This window comes from Oppia nitens, unplaced genomic scaffold (genome assembly GCF_028296485.1).
Source record: "Oppia nitens isolate AA-2021 unplaced genomic scaffold, nextdenovo-longstitch-racon4-pilon3 scaffold19_pilon_pilon_pilon, whole genome shotgun sequence".
Lineage (NCBI taxonomy): Eukaryota > Metazoa > Arthropoda > Arachnida > Sarcoptiformes > Oppiidae > Oppia > Oppia nitens.
The window spans coordinates 912,501-932,500 of record NW_026533198.1 but is presented as its reverse complement, the minus strand read 5'-3'; the positions used below and the strand labels follow the sequence as shown (position 1 = coordinate 932,500).

The 20,000-nt window shown below is 20.5% G+C and overlaps 4 protein-coding genes across 4 annotated transcripts in view; 3 read left to right on the top strand and 1 right to left on the bottom strand.

The window, feature by feature from the left end:
- Positions 1–89: 89 nt before the first annotated feature.
- Positions 90–1,019, bottom strand: LOC128966161 (testis-specific serine/threonine-protein kinase 3-like). The gene has a single exon (XM_054312976.1). It carries the CDS (start codon positions 1,017–1,019, stop codon positions 90–92), a length of 930 nt encoding a protein of 309 aa, XP_054168951.1.
- A 761-nt stretch (positions 1,020–1,780) lies between these two features.
- LOC128966160 (vesicle-associated membrane protein-associated protein B-like) lies at positions 1,781–2,898 on the top strand. The gene has a single exon (XM_054312975.1). The coding sequence runs from the start codon at positions 2,044–2,046 to the stop codon at positions 2,896–2,898; it is 855 nt and encodes a 284-aa protein (XP_054168950.1). The 5' UTR covers positions 1,781–2,043.
- Positions 2,899–4,168: 1,270 nt separating this feature from the next.
- On the top strand, positions 4,169–18,748 carry LOC128966159 (uncharacterized). The gene is made up of 8 exons (XM_054312974.1): positions 4,169–4,303; positions 4,888–5,062; positions 5,142–5,287; positions 6,863–7,033; positions 14,463–14,579; positions 17,017–17,094; positions 18,092–18,260; positions 18,678–18,748. Exons 1-8 carry the CDS (start codon positions 4,226–4,228, stop codon positions 18,746–18,748), a joined length of 1,005 nt encoding a protein of 334 aa, XP_054168949.1. The 5' UTR covers positions 4,169–4,225.
- A 1,103-nt stretch (positions 18,749–19,851) lies between these two features.
- Positions 19,852–20,000, top strand: part of LOC128966158 (peroxidasin homolog) — a 5,949-nt gene continuing 5,800 nt past the window's right edge. The window contains exon 1 of the mRNA XM_054312973.1: positions 19,852–19,869. Within this exon, the coding sequence (XP_054168948.1) occupies positions 19,852–19,869 (18 nt within the window). The remainder of the gene's footprint in view (positions 19,870–20,000) is intronic.

Below are 20,000 nucleotides of genomic sequence, written 5' to 3'. Positions count from 1 at the left end.
TATAATAAATGAATAGTTTTTTAAAAATAAATTATTATTTAATATTATTAAAAAAAAATTTTAAAAATTAATTATATATTTATTTAGTTTCAGTTGTTCAGCCATTTATGTTGCAAAATATTTTGTATTGATATACGATTAGCTAAATTGACATCAATTTGTTTGCCAATCAAATCCAGACAATCCTTGGATGTTGTCGACGACTTTGATTTCATTGTTGCGGCTATGGATGCATTAGTCGGCGGCTGTCGGAGCCAACCGTTGATTTCTTGCGGTGAAAATGGCATCAAATTATTGATCATAACATACAGGATGACACCCGTCGACCAGATATCCGATTTCATGGCATCGTACGGCTGATTTTTGATCATTTCGGGTGCCATATACTGTGGACTACCGCAATAGGTATCCTTCAGCAAGCGTTCACCCGATGAACTCAGACACGATGTTGAGACACCAAAATCGGTAATCTTGGCCACCGATGCCTCTTTGTTGACCAGAATATTTTCGCATTTCATATCCCTGTGTGCCCAACCTTTACCGTGAATATACTCGAGTGCTTTGGCCATACATTTGTACAGTTGTTTGGCCATCGGTTCGGGTAAACCTTTCGCATAATCGGGTTTTGATTGTAAGAGATCCAGGACATCGCCGTCGGCTTTTTCCATGAATACATACATTGTATTTGTTAATAAAATTATACGTATTATTTGGGTTATGAATTCATGGCGAAGTACTTCCAGTGCTTTGAGTTCTTTGGGTAACATTTTTTTCCGATAGTTTTCGCTAGTTTTGGATAAATCAATGATTTTAACGGCAATATCGGCGGTCGTCTGACTACTTGTTTTGTTGTTTGTGTTGTTGTTGGTGTTGTTGGCCGTAGTTATAGTCTGTTTGACCGAACAAACGACACCGAATTTACCCGAATTTATTACCGAAGTTATTGTAAAGCCATTCTCCCGGAGCCGTTCCTCATGACTGGTCGGACAGATATATTTGTCTCCCGGTTTAACTACCATTAGATATATATATATATATATATATATATATAAATACAGTATTTTTTTTATTTGCTTATAATATACACACAATTTGTTATATCAATTAATTTTAATTAGTTTTTCAAAACAAAAGATTTAAATTAATTAATTTACACAAAAAAAATCACGAGATTTATCAATAAATATAATTTTTTATATATATATAAATATTTGATATTAAATTGTTTTGTTTGACTATTTAAATGTTGATATTATTACTGTATTATTATTACTACTATTAAAATATCGCGCGTTTAATATTTTATTACATATGATTTTTTTGTTTTTTGTTTGTTATTGATTTATATTAATTAACTTTAATTTTTTTTAAATTATCATCAATTTAGATAGATTGGATAAAATATTTTTTTAGGACACCCAGTCTACCCCCACCCCACCCCATACAGTCTACCCAATAAAAAACTTTTTTTAACTACATTTTTTGTGGCTAAAAAATAATTGTAAATCAAAAAATTATTATTATATTTATAAAAACCATTACAGTATATATTGTTTTTGTAAACTTTACGACTGTATGATAGAGTAGATTTAAATTACAAATTAATAAAATAAATATATATTATAAACTTTACTACTTATTTACAATAATATATATATAGTATATGATATTTAAAAAAATTAATTTTAGTTTAAACTTTAAGCAAATGTATAGTACTATAAATGACTCAATCAGTTATTTGGGTATCAATTTGGGTACAAAAAAAATTATTATTATTATTTGCAAATGCATTACAAGTTTAGTCATTTACAACACAGTATAATAATATCATATAATTTATATCATTATTATTATTAGTTAGTTAAGAGTCTAATTGAATATTACTATCAATTAAGTTTGAAATTTTGTTTATTTGAAAAGCTATCCATAAGTTCATACAGTATACTACATAACCCTAACTAACCATTGTTTTGAATAATACTAATAATAATAATACAGTGAAAGACACCGACACCCCCACCCCTCCCCACACACACATATCAAATGTTACCACATAAGCACCCATGGGAACAGGAGGTACCGCTAGTCGAGCCGAAATCGGAACTACACTTTACCGGACCCTTCAACAGACCGGTTGTCTCCAGAGTTAGACTAACAAATCCGTCGGGACTACCGGTTTGCTATAAAGTAAAGACAACGGCACCGAACCGATACTTTGTCCGATCGAATAGCGGACTAATCGGACCGTACGATACGGTTATCGTTGTGATTGCATTGCAACCGTTAGTACCGCCGCCGACCACTGTCGGTCCTATTGATTTTGATACCGTAATCGATAGTAACAAAAATCATAAATTTATGATTCAGACGATGTTTGTCGCCAAAGAAGTAGGTAGTGGTGGTGGAGATGGAGGTGAAGGAGATGTCGACTTGAAGAGTCTGTGGATGAAAGCCAAACCCGAAGACATAATGAATTTTAGGCTCAAATGTGTGTTTAACGGGACATATGATAGACACCAGAATCAGACACTAATGGCTGTCAATAATAATAATGACAACGAAGAAGAAGACGAAGAAGTGGTAATGTCTTTGGATATAAAAACATTGTTCGAACGAAACAAACGTTTGCGCGAAGAACTGGCCAAAGAAGTCAATGAGAATATTAGGCTAAAAGAAGACCTATTGTTGTTGAAGACAATGAAGAAGAAGACGACGAATCAGACGACTAATGGTAGTGTTGTTCTCAGCAATGGTAAGACTCCGACGTCGATGACGACTACGACGACGACAACGACAACCAATTTGTCGGCCAATGAATGTCTTCAATGGTTTCAACAGTTTATACTCGTATTGTTGGTATTGTTTATATTTGGCATTTTCATCGGCAAAATGTTGTAAATGTTTTTTTTTTGGTTTTTTTTTTGATGAAAATATATTATTACTAATTCTACAAAAAAAAATAATTATATTTTAATTATATATATGATAACTGAAAATTATATCAAATTTATATACATATATATAATAAAAATATAATTTTTTTTTTGTAGATTTAGTAATAATTTTCAGTTATGTTTATATATATACTGGTATTCTGTATATTACTCTCTCTCTCTCTCTCTCTCTCTCTCTCTCTCTCTATTGTATTGTATTTTTTGATATATTAATTAAATTAATTATAATGTATGACCAAAAAAAAAATTAATTTAATATTTATATTTTTTTTGTGTGTGTATTAAATTATTTAAGAAAATTACTGTAATATCTAAAATGTAAATTATATTAAATATATATATGTCTATAAACTTGTAGTAATAATAATAATATTTGAAATAAAAGTTTATGATAAATTATTAATTATTAAGTTTATTATTATTATTATTAAAATGCAATATACTTTTTATTAATTTTTTTTGTGGTTAAATATATTTATTATATATTAATATATAATATAATAAATAACAATATATATATATATATATATATTTTTTGCTCTTAAGATTTTAATAATTATCACTAATTACTAATCAATTATTATGTCAATATATAATTGTTGATAAATAAATTCAAACTATTATAAATTATTAATTTTTATAACAGAAAATTTCTAAATTATTATTATTATTATAACATTGAATGATAAAAATAAATATTGACAGCAATAGATAATAGGAGAGAGAGAGAGAGAGAGAGAGAGAGAGAGAGAGAGAGAGAGAGAGACTCACAATACAAATAGAGAGAGAGAGAGACATATATATTGATTGATAAGATTATATAAAAAAAATGCAATCATATTATTAATAGTGAGTGTGTTTATTAATATTTAGTTTAGTGTTTTATATCAATATACTATATATATATATATATATATGAAACACTTATAAAAGTTATAAGAGAGTGAATTAAAACATTAATTTTTTTTGTGTGTGATTAGAGATCCCATTTCATTGCACTCTCAATACACACATATATATATATTGGAAATGTAGTTAAACTTTATTTTATTTAAAAAAACATACTATTAATATACATAATAATAATGTTTTTATATTCAGTATTAAAAATTTTTTTTATGGTTAAATATTAATGTCAAATAACCAGTAATTGTTTACTTATTTATAATAATTATAATAATAATAAATCATGTGTTTGTCCATTGATTTTCAAATGTATTTCTGAATTATATATATATCTGTGTTGTTTTGTGTGGAAAAGTTCAGATCAGATGTCTTGTGGTATCTTAAGGAGTGAATCGTCCACTGATTTGGACACCAATTCACATGAATATCGTGCCAATAGACAGGTATTATCAATAGACATAACACAAAAAAAATTATAATTTAATTTTAATTGTTTATTAAAATATTAATATTATATTAATATTTATATTATTTAAGTGTATTTATATGTTGTTGTTATTATTATTATTTTTTTCTGAATTACAAATCAGTCAATCAATCAAATCATATGATAAATATTTATTTTTTTAATTCAATTCAATTAATTAATGATGATTTTATATGTATGTATATCTGTTTTATTAAATATATGTTTTATTGAATATATGTTTTTTTAAGTGTATGAAAATACTGTATTAAAAAGTTTATTATTATTAACTATTTATTCAATAGACTCATTCAAATGAAATGAAAGTTAGTTTTTTATTATTATTATTTATTTTCTAATTTTAATAAATTTAAATAATTAAATGTCATATTTTTTGTTTGTTTGATTGTTTATCTAATTTAAACTAAATTACTAAACTAATAGATAGTTTATTATTATTATTATTATTTTTCCATAAAATAATGTAAATCCTATTAATTATTATTATTATTATTATTACTTATTTGATTGGTTTTTTATTTGTGGTCAAAAAATTAATAGCTTCGGCTAATTTGTGGCTACAATTGCTGGCAATGGCTATTCCTGATAACCGCTGCCATCGAGGTATCACTACTGACCATATTTACGGCACTTGAGTTGGATTATCTCCTACTAAATCCCAGTCAATCATCTGATACTTCATTTGTATTGAATATCATTGTTTTGGTTATTTGTGGTAAAGTTTTTTGTTTGTTTGATAGTTGATATAAAAAAAATACTTGAATTATTTTTTTTAATATTTTTTTTTTGATTAGCATTTTCATTGATATTTCTATTTCACGGTGTATTTTGGGACAAACAATATGATATAACATTGTTTATAGTATCGATGGCTATCCTAACCATTTATATTGCATTTGAGTTTACATTTACCATTGATTACAACTCTATACGTAAATTGGTATGAATTTTGTTTTGTTTTTTTTTTTAATATAATTGAATATACAGTATATATATATATATAATTTTTTAAAGTAATTACTCCCGAATATTACCCGAAAAAAATTTAGTAAATTAAACATAAAAATTAATTTTTAATTTTATTTTCTAATAGATTTTAAAAAATTAAATTATAAAAATACTGTAAATAGTGATACTTGTAGTTAAACTTTTTTTTTAAATATATCAGATTTTGTATCTAAATTACCCTTCACTTTGAATTTGTTGTTTGTGTTTATTAAAAAAAAATTAAATACTAATTAATAAAATTTTTATTATTTATAATTTTCTGATGATATCTTTATTTTTTATTTTTTTTATTAAAAAAAATCTCATAATCAGTACATTTAAAAACATTTATTCATATATATATATATATACAGTATATAAATATATATATATAGTCTTAAGTATTTACAGTACAATAATATATTTATAAGTTTCAATAGTTTTTCATTTTAATAACATGTTATTAATATACAGTATTTACTACTATAGTTAAAGTAAATATTGATAATATAAATATATCAAAAATTATTGCATAATATATGATATATACAATTACCATGGTGAAATTTTTATAATTTACATAAATAACATCTGAAAATAAATAATTATTCCCTTAAAATAGATTTTTTTTTCCTAATTTAAATGCTTTTAACAAAAAAAAATATTAGAAATTTAATTGTTTCGATAAATTATAAAAATTAATTTTTTAGTTTAGTTTAAAATCTAGATTTTATTAATAATATTATACTGTATTTATTTACTTGAAAAAATTGTATTCAAAAAATATCAATAGATTTAACCAATTTTTTAAAAAAATATAAATAATTTATAATTCAATAATAGTTTAATAAGTTTAGTTTTATTTGATACTTAATTAGTTATAAGTTATAACTAATAGAGAGTATAAATTTTAATTTTAAATTATTAACATTTTTTTAGATAAATTAATAAAAATCAAATCAAATCAATAATGATAATAATAATCATGATATTGACTATTGATTAAAAAAAATTTTTTTGTTTATTTAATTTAAATTAAATATTAGTTTTACTAACAAACAAAAAATGTAAAATCTAAAATTCAAACTAAAATAAAATATTTTCCAAAAATAAATTGATAAATACAATTATATTAATACATCAATTGATTAAAAAAATTGATAACCATTAATTAGCAAGTTTTTAAGCTAAAAAAATCAAAATTAATAATTATCTCTAAGGGATGGTTCACATATTACGTTCGCACTTGAGGGGAGTGGGGGGGGGGTTCGGCCAAAGCGAACTTTAAGAGGGGGAGGGGTAGTGATCTTAAGAACATTCGTATTTAGATATCTTATTTTTCCCAGTGATGGGGGTGGGGGAGGGGGTTAGCGGTTATGAAAATGTGAACGTAATTTTTTTTATAATGACTACATGCGAACATAGGGGCTGGTGGGGGTCCAAATGCGAACGTAATATGTGAACAGTCCCTAATTTTTTTTGATTGTCTCTTAAAAATCATTGAATTTTTTTTGTTGGTTGGTTTTAGACTCGTCTATCAATATCATTGTCGATGACATCCTTAATGGTAATACTATCCCGAATTGTTGTACACTTTTCTCAAGAATATTCTATCATTGGTGTGGCTCCGGGACTAATAGTGATGTATAAAAATCAATGCTATTTTCAGATACTATTGAAACTGGATTTTCTAAATGCTGTAAGTTTTTTAATTATTTTTAAAAAAAAACAATTTATTTATTTATTTTGTTGTCAATAACAATAACAAATATCATTTATAGTTTTTTTTAAATAATCATAAATTTACGGAAATTAATTGCAAATTTTGTTTATCAATATACAGTATATATATAATAATGACTAATTTAGTCTACTATTTGGTTAAAATCTGATTAATTAAAAAAAAATTAGTTATTTTGTCCAATAATTGAATAAGTAAATTGAATGACTTAATATAATTATTTTTTTTTTAATTTAGTATTAATTTAGTTTTTTTTGTCAATAACAATAACAACACCAAATATGATTTATATATATTTTTTTTATTTAAAAAAATCATAAATTTATGGAAATATAGTTTCTAGAAATTAATTTACAAATTTTGTTTATCAACAATATATATATATAGTTTTTAGTTATTTATTTATTTTGTCCAATAATAATAATAATAAGTAAATTGAATGAATTAACATATTTATTAAAAAATTTTTTAGTTAGTAATTTAGTATTTTTTGTTTTGTCAACAACAACAAAATTTTTTTGTAGTTTTTTTTTTAAAATCATAAATTTTTTTGGTAATTAATAGTTATGGAAATTAATTGCAATTTTGTTTATCAATATATATATATACTGTATATACTGTATAATTATATATTGATAAACAAAATTGCAATTAATTTCCATAACTATTAATATATATATATATATATATATATACCGTATATATCTATAATAATATCTTATTTATATATAGAAATATATATTGTTGTAATAATATGTAGTAATAATAATAATAGCGACTGACTTTGATTATTGTAGTCTACTATTTGGTTAAAATCTGATTAATTGAAAATTTTTTAGTTATTTTGTCCAATAATAATAATAAGTAAATTGAATGACTTAATATAATTATTTTTTTTTAATTTAGTATTAATTTAGTATTTTTTGTTGTCAACAACAATAACAACAAAAACTATAAATTATTTATAGTTTTTTTTTATAAAATCATAAATTTATCGAAATATAGTTATGGGATATAAATTGCATTAATTTTGTTTATCAATATATAAATATATATATTGTTGTAATAATAATGACTAATTTGATTATTGCAGTCTACTATTGCAAAAATTATTTTTTAGTTATTTATTTATTTTTCAATGAATTAATATGAATACAATTTTTATTCATCAACTAATACAATATCTCTTTATTGTAATTGAATTGTTTAAATGATTATAAAACTAGTAATTTATAATTTTATTTTATTTTATAACTAATATTAAAATAGTTATTATTAGTATTACATTATTATTATACAGTAACTTATAGTATCATTATATTTGAATAGAAAATCTGATCCATTAATTTCATTATTAAAATATTTAATAAAAATTGTATTTAAATATTTTTAAATTACTAATTATTCAATTATTTTTATTTATAAATAACTGTATTTTTAATATTAGTAACATTTAGTCTACCATTTTTTTTTATTTTTATTTATACTAAAAAATATTTTTTATTATAATATAATGTATATTCAGATTCTGTTTTGGAAACATACTATCAATAGATTTATTATATTAATTAAAATTAATTAAAATATTTATTTTAATCAACAAAAATTGATAGTTTAATGAAATAGATTAAAAATTATTATTAAATTTTTAAGATAATTTTTTAAAAAAACTAATAACTATTAGACTATTTATTAATTTATAATAGCTACCAAATTATTTTTAAAAAATAAATAATAAAAATTTTAGCAAAAAATTAAATCAATTCCATATGTTTTGAATTTTTTTTTAATAGTTTAATTATATATATTTTTTTAATTTTTAAAAAACAATTTTCTTAGAAAAACTTGTTTATTTAATAGTCAAATACCATATTAGTAGAGAACTAATTGAAATAATAATAATAATAATAATTTTGATATTTACTACAAGTATTTTGTATATATAGTTATAATTTTATTTATATCACAATTAATTTATTATATTTTTTTATTTTATTTTTTAATATATAATATATTGTAAATACAATTCCGCGAAAAAAAATTCATATATATATATATATATATAACAATTGATGAGTGAATTGATTATTATAATTGATGATATTTAATTAATAATTTATATAATATATATATATATATATATATATATATAGATTTATGATTAACATATAATTTATTTATATATATTAATATAATATTTATTTTTGTACAAAATGTTTTTGAAATGTATTGAAACAACAATAACAAAATGGGAGACAAATTAATTAATTAATAATGAATTATTATTATTAGTATTATTATTATTATTATTATTATAATTAATTAATTAATTTAACGAAATTTAATATTTTGTTCATAATATTGTATGACTTTTTGCGGACACTTAGCATTGGCCACATAGTTGGGCACCAATTGACAGCCGTTCATACCTTTCCATTTGATTAGTAGATAAATGGTATCCTTATGATCGCGGGTAACACCCAATACCCGATCGGCTTTCAAACCCTTATCGAAACCAAAACCTTGTTTCTTCTGCAACAACAGCTGTTCCGTACGTTTTTTCCTTTCGCTGGCCAGTCGTTCGGCTTCTTGTTTGCGTTGTTTTTCAAATTCATCGATTACTTGATGGCAACGAAGATTACGGATCGGTTCCCAAGTATTTTCTTCGTTGGGAAAACCTTTCCACTTGAGATAGTACTCGACTTTACCCTTACGGATACGTTTGTCCAGAATCTTCTCGACATTATATTCGCCTTCATATATGACACCATCACTGCCACCGCCACCACTACCTCCTGCTGTAGTATTCAGTTGACGTTTTGGTTGTACTGTTGTTGTCGGTGTAGTCGACTCTGTCGTCATAGTTGTCATCATAGCTGTCGTTGTGGTTGTTGTTGTCTGTGTTGATGGTGTTGTTGTTGTTGAAGCTGATGATGAAGAAGTCGATGACTTGCCATGACTTTGTTGTTGTTGATGACTCTCTTTACGCAATCTTTTTGCACTCATTTTTCACTAATTTATTATTTATTTTCGCACATTTGTTGTCAAACATTTTATTTATTTATTTTTTTTTTGATTATTAAATTAATAATATTTTTTGCCAGTATTTTGTTGTTGTTGTTGTTGTTGGTGTTTGAACACTAAACTATGAAATATATATATAGTTTTATTATAATATATATATATATATATATATATATATATATATATAGATATAATTTAGAAACTTGATTAATATATGTTAATTAAAAATATAATATATATATATATATATATATATATTCAATATACAGTATATATTTAAAGAATAGTTGGTTTTTTTAATTATATTTTTTTGTATGACTACTGCTTTCAGTACCAATTCCTTACACTAACTAAACCACTCTCAACACTACCACCACTACCTACCTCTCTCTCTCTCTCTCTCTCGCAATGAATCCCATTCCTAATGTAATAACATTTTATATATTATATTATACATACATGTATAGTATCAGTATAGTAGTGTGTTATTTATAATACTATAAATAATATGCTGTATATATACTATATATATATGTATATAATTGCAAATGTATACGTAGTTTAGTTGTGTGTGTGTGTGTGTGTGTGTGTGTGTGTGTGTGAGAGAGAGAGAGAGAGAGAGAGAGAGAGATATCAGTTAAAAAGTTATTTTGCAATCGACGACAACAAACTAACACAACTCCACCACAACTACTACTTCACCGACGATTGTGACCTTCAGTTGATAATAGTATAGTTAGTGGTAGTAGTAGTAGTAGTAGTAGTAGTAGTAGTAGTAGTAGTAGTAGTCGTCAAACACCAGTGACTATACATTCAATGAATTCAATGATTTTTTTCATATATATATATTATATATTTTAGTTTAAACACAAACACTATTACTATATTACACAGACATTAGCTAATAATTCTTGACGTTTACTTTACAATTCAATTTCAAACAAAAACACAATTATTATTAATAATATACAGTATATTATATATATATATATATATTGTATATAAAAATGAAATTTTGGTTAATATTTTACTAATATATATATAAAACAACAAAAATTACATGCAATTAATTAGTATTTTTTATAGCAATTAATTTTTTTCTAGTAGTAGTAGAAGTAAGTATACATAAGCGCCAATTTTGAAGCACACTTTACCAACAAATAGCAATCAGTTTGTAGTGGTAGTAGTTTAACAGCCATATTGTTGGTTACCATTGAAAGAGAGAGAGAGAGAGAGAGAGAGAGAGAGAGAGAGAGAGAGAGAGTTGGCCTAACCCGGGACACGACATCCCATGACTGTCATTAAACCCTTTATTCTCTACTACTATATTACTCACACAACTATATATATATATATATATGAGACTACATAGTCTACCCCATAAAAAGTCAATGTCTTATTTGACGACCAGTTTTTTTTACTATACTGTACTGTATATATACTGTATATATATATATATATATATATATATAATATATTATTGCAATTTGCAATATACCTAACTATTATACCTTTTATCATACCAATGCATATGTATTTTAAATATACAGTACATTATCCTATTTATTAATTAATTTATTTTTTTTCTCAATTAGATTGCTATATATAAATATATAGCAATCTAATTGAGAAAAAAAATAAATAATTTAAATTAAAAAATAATATTATTCTATAATAACCAAGTACAGTATTAATATTTTAGTAACAATTTTTTTTTAAATTTTATAGTACCAGTAATAATTATCTACTATTGTATAAATGATTTTTTTATATATATATTGTTGTGTTTAAGCAATTGTATATAATTTGAAATATATGGTATAAACAGTATATATATAATATGTATATATAATAAAAAACCGGTTTTGGTTTATAATATATATATATATCTGTATTTAAACTCAATTTAAATTATATAACTATAATATAATGTATGGGTTTTTATAAAAATACAATATATATAAACAGGTATATAAACGCATCAACAATACATTAGTTATCAAAAATAAAATATTATATTAATTTTTATCTCTCTCATATATATATAAAATAAAAAAATTTCTAAAACAATGACCTAGGTGATATGCTATCATATCAATAGTTATCTATATATAAATAGTTTAATATATTATTGATTTTAGGCTTTACATTAGGTCAATTACATTTATTATAATATTAAAGTTTTATTTTATTTTGTGATAATTATTTTTTGTTTATATTTTGATTATAATTATATTTTAAATTATATATAAATATATATATATAGGAAAAAATATCGTATAGAGAAATAAATTGGAAAAACAAATAATATTATCTATTTTAATAGTTATTATTAAATTTTTGGTTTAATTAATAATACAATATTTATTACTTCAAAAAACTATAAAATTTATTATTTACAACATATATTATATGATGTTTTTATATATATATAATATAATATATATATAGTACAGTATGTATATGATTACATATTGTAAATAAATATTTAATTAATATGTACTAAATGTATAATTGAAAAAATATCATCTAAACATTTGATATAGATGCTAACAAATTATTTTTTAGATTTTTTAAAAAAATAAATAAGTTAAAATTTGATGAAAATAAATTTTGAACTAAACTTGTAAAATTATAATAAATATTATTAATATTTGAAATGTTTAAACTATTTTAAAAATTGATAAGTAAATTGATGATTAATTCTAGGGGTAAAATTTTAAAAAATTTAAAAATTTATATCAATAATAGTTTTTTTTAAATTATTGATACTTTATTTATGATGAATAACATAATTTATACAAAAAAATAGTGTATTTATTTGCAGTTTATTTTCAAAATAAATAATTTCTATTATTTAGATTATATATATTAATATATATATATATATGAATTATTTAGTATACATTTAATAATTAAATCCAAACCAATAGTTTTTTTTAAAAAAAATTATATTTATTATTAAATATATATATATATATATATTTTATGAAACATACGATTCAAATAATTTTCAATTTTTTTCAAAAATGCCTATTCATTTGAAAATTGAAACTTTAGTTTTATATTATTCAATGCCAATGATTATAATGTGTAATCATTAATAAAATTTATATACTGTATATTTTATTTATTTATTTAAAAAAACAATTAGACATTATAAATACTGTATATATATATAAATATAAATTAAATTAAAAGTGATTTTTATATTTGATAAGACCTTATTAACATTTTGTAATCAATATATTTAATATTATTTATGATATATAAATATATATACAAACATATTTAAAATTATAACTATTTATTAGTTAAAGTATTTAAAACTTATAAATTTCTAAAATATATAATATTTATTAAAATTATTTATTTATGAAAACATAATATGTTTTGTCTATATTTTTATGTCTACAATATTTTAGGATTTTTTTTGATTATTATTATTAAATTAATTAAATTAGTTTTTTTTAAATTATTTGATAAAAATATTGTTAGTATTCAATTTAAAATACAACCTAATCTAATAATAATAGTCTATAAATACTATATGAGGTTAATAATATGTTTATTTTGGTTATACATAAACAATAATTTGTATTTAAAATCATACCTTTTATTATTTAAAAAATAATAATAATAATAATAAACGGTTTGCCAGAAAATGTTGGCTACAAACAAAATGTTGGTTACAAATACAGACAACACACACAACAAAAATCGGTCAAAAAAAACTAATTACAAAACACATACACATACATACAAACACATACTGTTTATATATACCGTATATATATATATACTGTATTTTTGGTCGTTGTTTAACATATATAAAAATATTATTGATTTCTAGCCAAGAATCTAGACTTTCAATACACTCACATATACTCTATATAGGAATATATATATAAATATATATATATATATTAAGCTATATATGTCTGAACACGTTTGCGCACAAAATTCAAAAAACCTCTATCTATAGAATATTCTTGTTTTACTCTATATATATATATATATATATATATATCACAGAAAAAATTTATTATATAATAATAATAATAATAATAGACTGACTGATAGTTTTGTTGTTTATATATATATATATACGTTAGTTTGTAGAACTTATCGATTATATACTATATTTATTATATATATATATATATATAATATCAATATATTCTTATTTTTATTTATTTTTTGAAGTTAGGAATATATATATATATTAATATTTTTTATATGAAAAAAATTTAATCAAACAAAAATTATATTATATAAAGACATTACAAAAATTAAATAAATTTCATTATTAATATATTTTTTTAATTATAAAAATAATATTCATTTTTTTTTCTTTATATAGATTTGTTTTGGTTTATTTAATATCAGTTTATCAATCAATGATCCGATACCACAATATAGTGTATTATCCATAATCATAACGTTTGCATCGATACAATGGGTTACTGGAAAAATTGCTGTAAGAAAATCAAATAAAATATTTAAACAAAAATACAAATCGATATAATAAAAAAATAAATAAATCTAATAAATATATATTAATTTCAACAGCAAAAAAAATAATTTAATTAAAATTTTATAGAACACATTATAATTTAATTAATTATTATACATTAGATGATAATGTATTAGTTATATTGTTTAAAAATTTAATTATATGATTAGTATACTAAATATATATATATATATAAAATATAAGATAAATTACAGCTAGAATTTTAAATGAGTTGTTTATATAGGATATTATAATTTATATTATAGTATATTATTAGCTTATTTTGTTGGAAATATCTATTAAAATAATTGAAAAGTTTTTTTTTGTTTAGTTTTATTTTTATTATTCTTGGTATTAATCAATAAATAATTTAGCAATTTTATAGTACATTATTAGTGTATTATATAATCAATTTTGTTAGCAAAACATAATGAGTTGTTTTTTTAAAAGTGCTTTTATCATCTAAATTACGTTTACTTTAATATTAAAAAAATATATATTAATGTTATATATCATTGCAAAACAAATAACAAAAAAATAAATATAATTTTCATAATATTATGATATAATATATTAAAGTAATTTAAATATATATATATATTACAAGATTTTCTTTAGAAAACAATAAATTTTTACATAAAATTAAAATATTTTCACATAATTATTGAACAAATTATTTTGTTAAGCAATTGAGAAAATATTTAATTTATTTTTTTTTATAGTGAACTATATTTGTTTTCATAAGTATTTTAATTTTAATTTTGTTTTGTTATAAAAATTATTATTTTTTAAAAAATACTGATTCTCTATATAAGGAGATATATTATATATAAATATAAATACTAATAATACACTTATTTATAAATATTGCGCAAAATTTTATTTAAAAAATAATTTTAAATTAGTTTTATTAAACAATTTATAATATATATATAATAAAATTATAGGGTAAAAATGTGTGCGCAATTAAAATATTATTATAATAATAATTGTTTTAACAAAAACAAAAAAAATTGTTGGTTTGAAAACACTATAATATAATTATAATAATTTTTTTTTATTATTTTGTTTGAATCATCACTGAATGAAATCGGACAGACATTTAAGTAATGAGGTCTCAAATGTCACGGATAAGTGTTTATCAGTTTAATTACAACTAAAAAAAATTTTTTTTAATTTTTATAATTTTCATTTAATTGTGTAACGAATACATAAATGAGAAAACAAAAAATAAATAAATAATTTTAGATGAAATTCATTATTAATTTTGTTGTTTTGTTTTGTTTTCGCAAATATTAAGTATATATTTAAGTATTCAGGACATGATATACACGGAATGTTTTAATAAATATTTTATTTATTTATTTATTTATTTATTAAGTAATTGCAAATCACTTATAATATTAAATAATAATAATAATAATAATAATACATATGTTTATCATAAATATTATTGGATTATATTTTCAACAAAAAAAAATATTTTGACAGTTGTTTAAAATGTTTTATTTTTTAAAAGTTTTATTTGATGTTTGGATTTTATTTATAATTTTATATTATATTATTATTATTTAATAGTTTATAATATAACATCAATATATATATATATATACTTAATAAACACTTAAATCTCTCAATCAATAATAATATAATAGTAATAATAATAAAAATAATAATAAAAAGATGCAATATTTTTAATAAACAATAGTTTTTTTAATAGGAGTCATGAAATACACACAAAAAAGTGTTAATAAATATTTTTTAATATTTTTTTTAAATTTTATTGTTACACTCAACGCCTCAATTAATGCCTCAAATAATTATAATTAGACCCCGACTTTCAATTTTCAATTTTATTGTATAATAAATATATATATATACAGTATATATATATATATATATATATTATAAAATATATGTATATAATTTATATGTACTGTATTAAAAACTTCAAGGTCTATAGTTCATTGAAAACCAGTCCCCCTATTGTGTGTGTGTGTGTGTGTGTGTGTGTATGTGTGTGTGTTTAAAACACATACATATGTATTAACATTTAATGTCCATAATTATTGTTGTATTTAATATATATATATAAAATTTTCAGCTACCGTTCCCTTTTAACTAATCATCTTTTACTCACTCACTCACTCACTCACTAATTCTCACTTTTTTTAAATAAAAATTTATTATTATCTCAAATAATAATTATTTTTTATCATGTGTTCCATAAAAATGCATTACACAAAAAATTTTATAAAAAATTATTAAAAATAGTTATTCATTATTATAATTATTATTATTAATATATATATATATATATTTTAAATACATTAATAACTTATTTTTTCTAATTATTATTTTTTTAAATTTTTTTTTATATATTTATAAAAAAAATATTTAGGTTTTAAAGGAAGTCAAGTGCTGTTTATTATTGTTTGTATGCCTATCCATAACATCACTGTTGTGGGTGCCGTTACAGGTAAATGAAAATAAAATATATGCAAACATTGCATGCATTTAAAAAAAATTAAAACATAAAACAATATATAAATACTGTATATTATGCAATAATAATAATTATATATTAATATATAGATATATAAATTATATACTGTATATATATATTATAATGCATAATATATTTTATTTAAACTATGCAAACTATTATACATGAAAATCACTGATTATATTATATTATTTTATTATAAATTTATAATATAAGCAAAATAATTCATATACAGTATAATAATCTTATAATGTAATTATTATTATTTTTTTAAATTAAAATTATTCATAAAACAATTGCTATTTGTCTTCAACTGCAAATTAGGACAAACACACACACACATACATACATACATACATACATGCACACATATGCATACATACATACACACACATGCATACATACACATACATACATACACATGGATACATACATACATACACACACACATGCATACACACATACATACATACATACATACATACATACATACATACATACATACATACATACATACATACATACATACATACATACATACATACATACATACATACATACATACATACATACATACATACATACATACATACATACATACATACATACATACATACATACATACATACATACATACATACATACATACATACATACATACATACACACACAAACATGCATACATACATACATACACACATACACACACACACACACACACACACACACATACTGTACATACAATAAGATTATGCATAAAATTAAACATTAATTTTATTATGAGAGAGATAAACAATATAAATTATACAAAAATTTTGTATTATCCTATTATTATTATTATTATAAATTATAAGTTTTAATCATCGGATAATTTTTTAATTTAATTTAATATTCAAACAACAAACAAACAAAAAATAATTATATAATTTTCATACAACTTTCACTATTCAAATTCAAATTCAACTTATAGTTTGTATTCATGCGATCCTGTTTTCAATCGACTGTCTGTCTGTCCCAACAATTACTATTGACATACAGTTCCCTATTTTCGGCACTGGTATTGGTTTTTGTCCGTATTTTACTATTTATGCAACTATTGAGAGCCCACCGAAACTTTGGCTACGGTCTCGCCGATGCAGGTCTTTGCCTATCATTTACTATTAAAAGTTAAAAAAAACTTTAAAAATTTAAAAATTTAAAGTTTTTTATACATTTTAAAAAATTAGTTTTGTGTCCTGAAATTAGTATTATTAATATTACTAATAATAATAATAATAAGTGATAATTATTGTTGTGTTTTTTTTTGGTAGTTATAATCACAGATTTATTTATTTTTTATTAATTAATTGATAATTGTTTTCAATTTAATATCGTTTTTAATTTATTGTATTAATTATTAATTTTGTGTGTGTGTGTGTTATGTATTAATTAATTTATTATTAATATTATCTAAATGTGATATTGATTTTGTTAACAAAAAAATTGTTTTTATTTTTTAAAAAAATTGTTTTTTTAAATAATTATTATTTTAAATATTTATTATTATGTTTATCCAGCGTTTGTGGGATTAGTTAATGAAACTACACGTCTATTATCGCGAACTCCTAGAAGACGATCGGATATATAATATAATTAATTAATTAATTAATTTTTTTGTGTAAATATTTTATTATATAATTAATATTTTAAAAAACAAAAAAAAAGTTTGTATTCAACAACAACAAAAACTACTATACAAACTATCTTTTTTTTATTGAGATAAAAATTATATAATTTTTTTAGTATACTGTTTATTAAGATATATATAATATATATACAAAATTTTTTAAGCATTAAATTTTTTTAACTATATATTTTTCTATAGTATATTAGTATCCAGGTTTTAATAATAATAATAATATACTGTAATAATTATAGAATTTTAATAGTAAACTAATATAATATTTTTTAGTTTTAAAAAAATGATACTTAAAAATAAATTTTATATAAAATTATTGTTTTAGATTAATTTTTTTTGCTTGTATATGATAAAATATTTAAATTTAAATATTAATATTTTTTATTAGTAGTAATAATAATTTTTTATTCCACCCATTGCATTTATTTATTTACTAAAAAAAATTTATTAATTAATAAAATATATATTATTTTGCTTATTATTTTGTTTTATTAGTTACATAACATATATGATAATAACATAAACAAATTATATAATTTATTTTATTTTATAGTTTTTGCACACATAAAAAACAATAATAATAATTATATAATTTCTAGACTAATAAATCCCATTTAAAATCATTTAATTATAATATTGATGATAACAACAACAAAAAATCTACTAAATTTTTTTATTGTCAATGATGTGAATAACTTGACTTAAATTGTTTTAATAATAATAATAATAAAACACAAGTGATTGTAATTATTGATTTTTTTTTATTTGGTTATATATAATAAAACAATTCAACAACAATAATGATAATAATAATAATAATGAGTAGAAAGTGATAAAAAAAAATTAAGTAATTATTTTTTTGTTAATAAATAAATAATTTATTAAAAGTGATAGATATGTGTGTCTGTGTTTTTTTAAATGAAGTTTGAATACAAAATATTTTATACTACTCTATAAACACATATTTAACAAAATTATTTTGTATTTCATATAAGTGTTATATAACTGTTGTTGTTGTAGTAGTAGTAGTAGTAGTAGTAGTAGTGATGGTCATGACATATAAAAACCCAGTGATTATTACTTATACTATAGGAAAGTAGTTTTTAATTTAAAAAAAATAAAAATTAAAAATTTTCGTGTGTGTGTGTGATAACTATATTACTTTTGAAAAAAATTTTTAAAAAATTTCATTTGAGATGAA

What these genes read in the sequence shown, in the direction of transcription:
- LOC128966161 (XM_054312976.1), bottom strand. Translation starts at nt 1,019, where the DNA reads ATGGTAGTTAAACCGGGAGACAAATATATCTGTCCGACCAGTCATGAG.
- LOC128966160 (XM_054312975.1), top strand. Translation starts at nt 2,044, where the DNA reads ATGTTACCACATAAGCACCCATGGGAACAGGAGGTACCGCTAGTCGAG.
- LOC128966159 (XM_054312974.1), top strand. Translation starts at nt 4,226, where the DNA reads ATGTCTTGTGGTATCTTAAGGAGTGAATCGTCCACTGATTTGGACACC. An exon ending in AATATCGTGCCAATAGACAG is followed by an intron (nt 4,304 to 4,887) that starts GTATTATCAATA and finishes AAAAATTAATAG; the next exon opens with CTTCGGCTAATTTGTGGCTA. An exon ending in AACTGGATTTTCTAAATGCT is followed by an intron (nt 7,034 to 14,462) that starts GTAAGTTTTTTA and finishes TTCTTTATATAG; the next exon opens with ATTTGTTTTGGTTTATTTAA.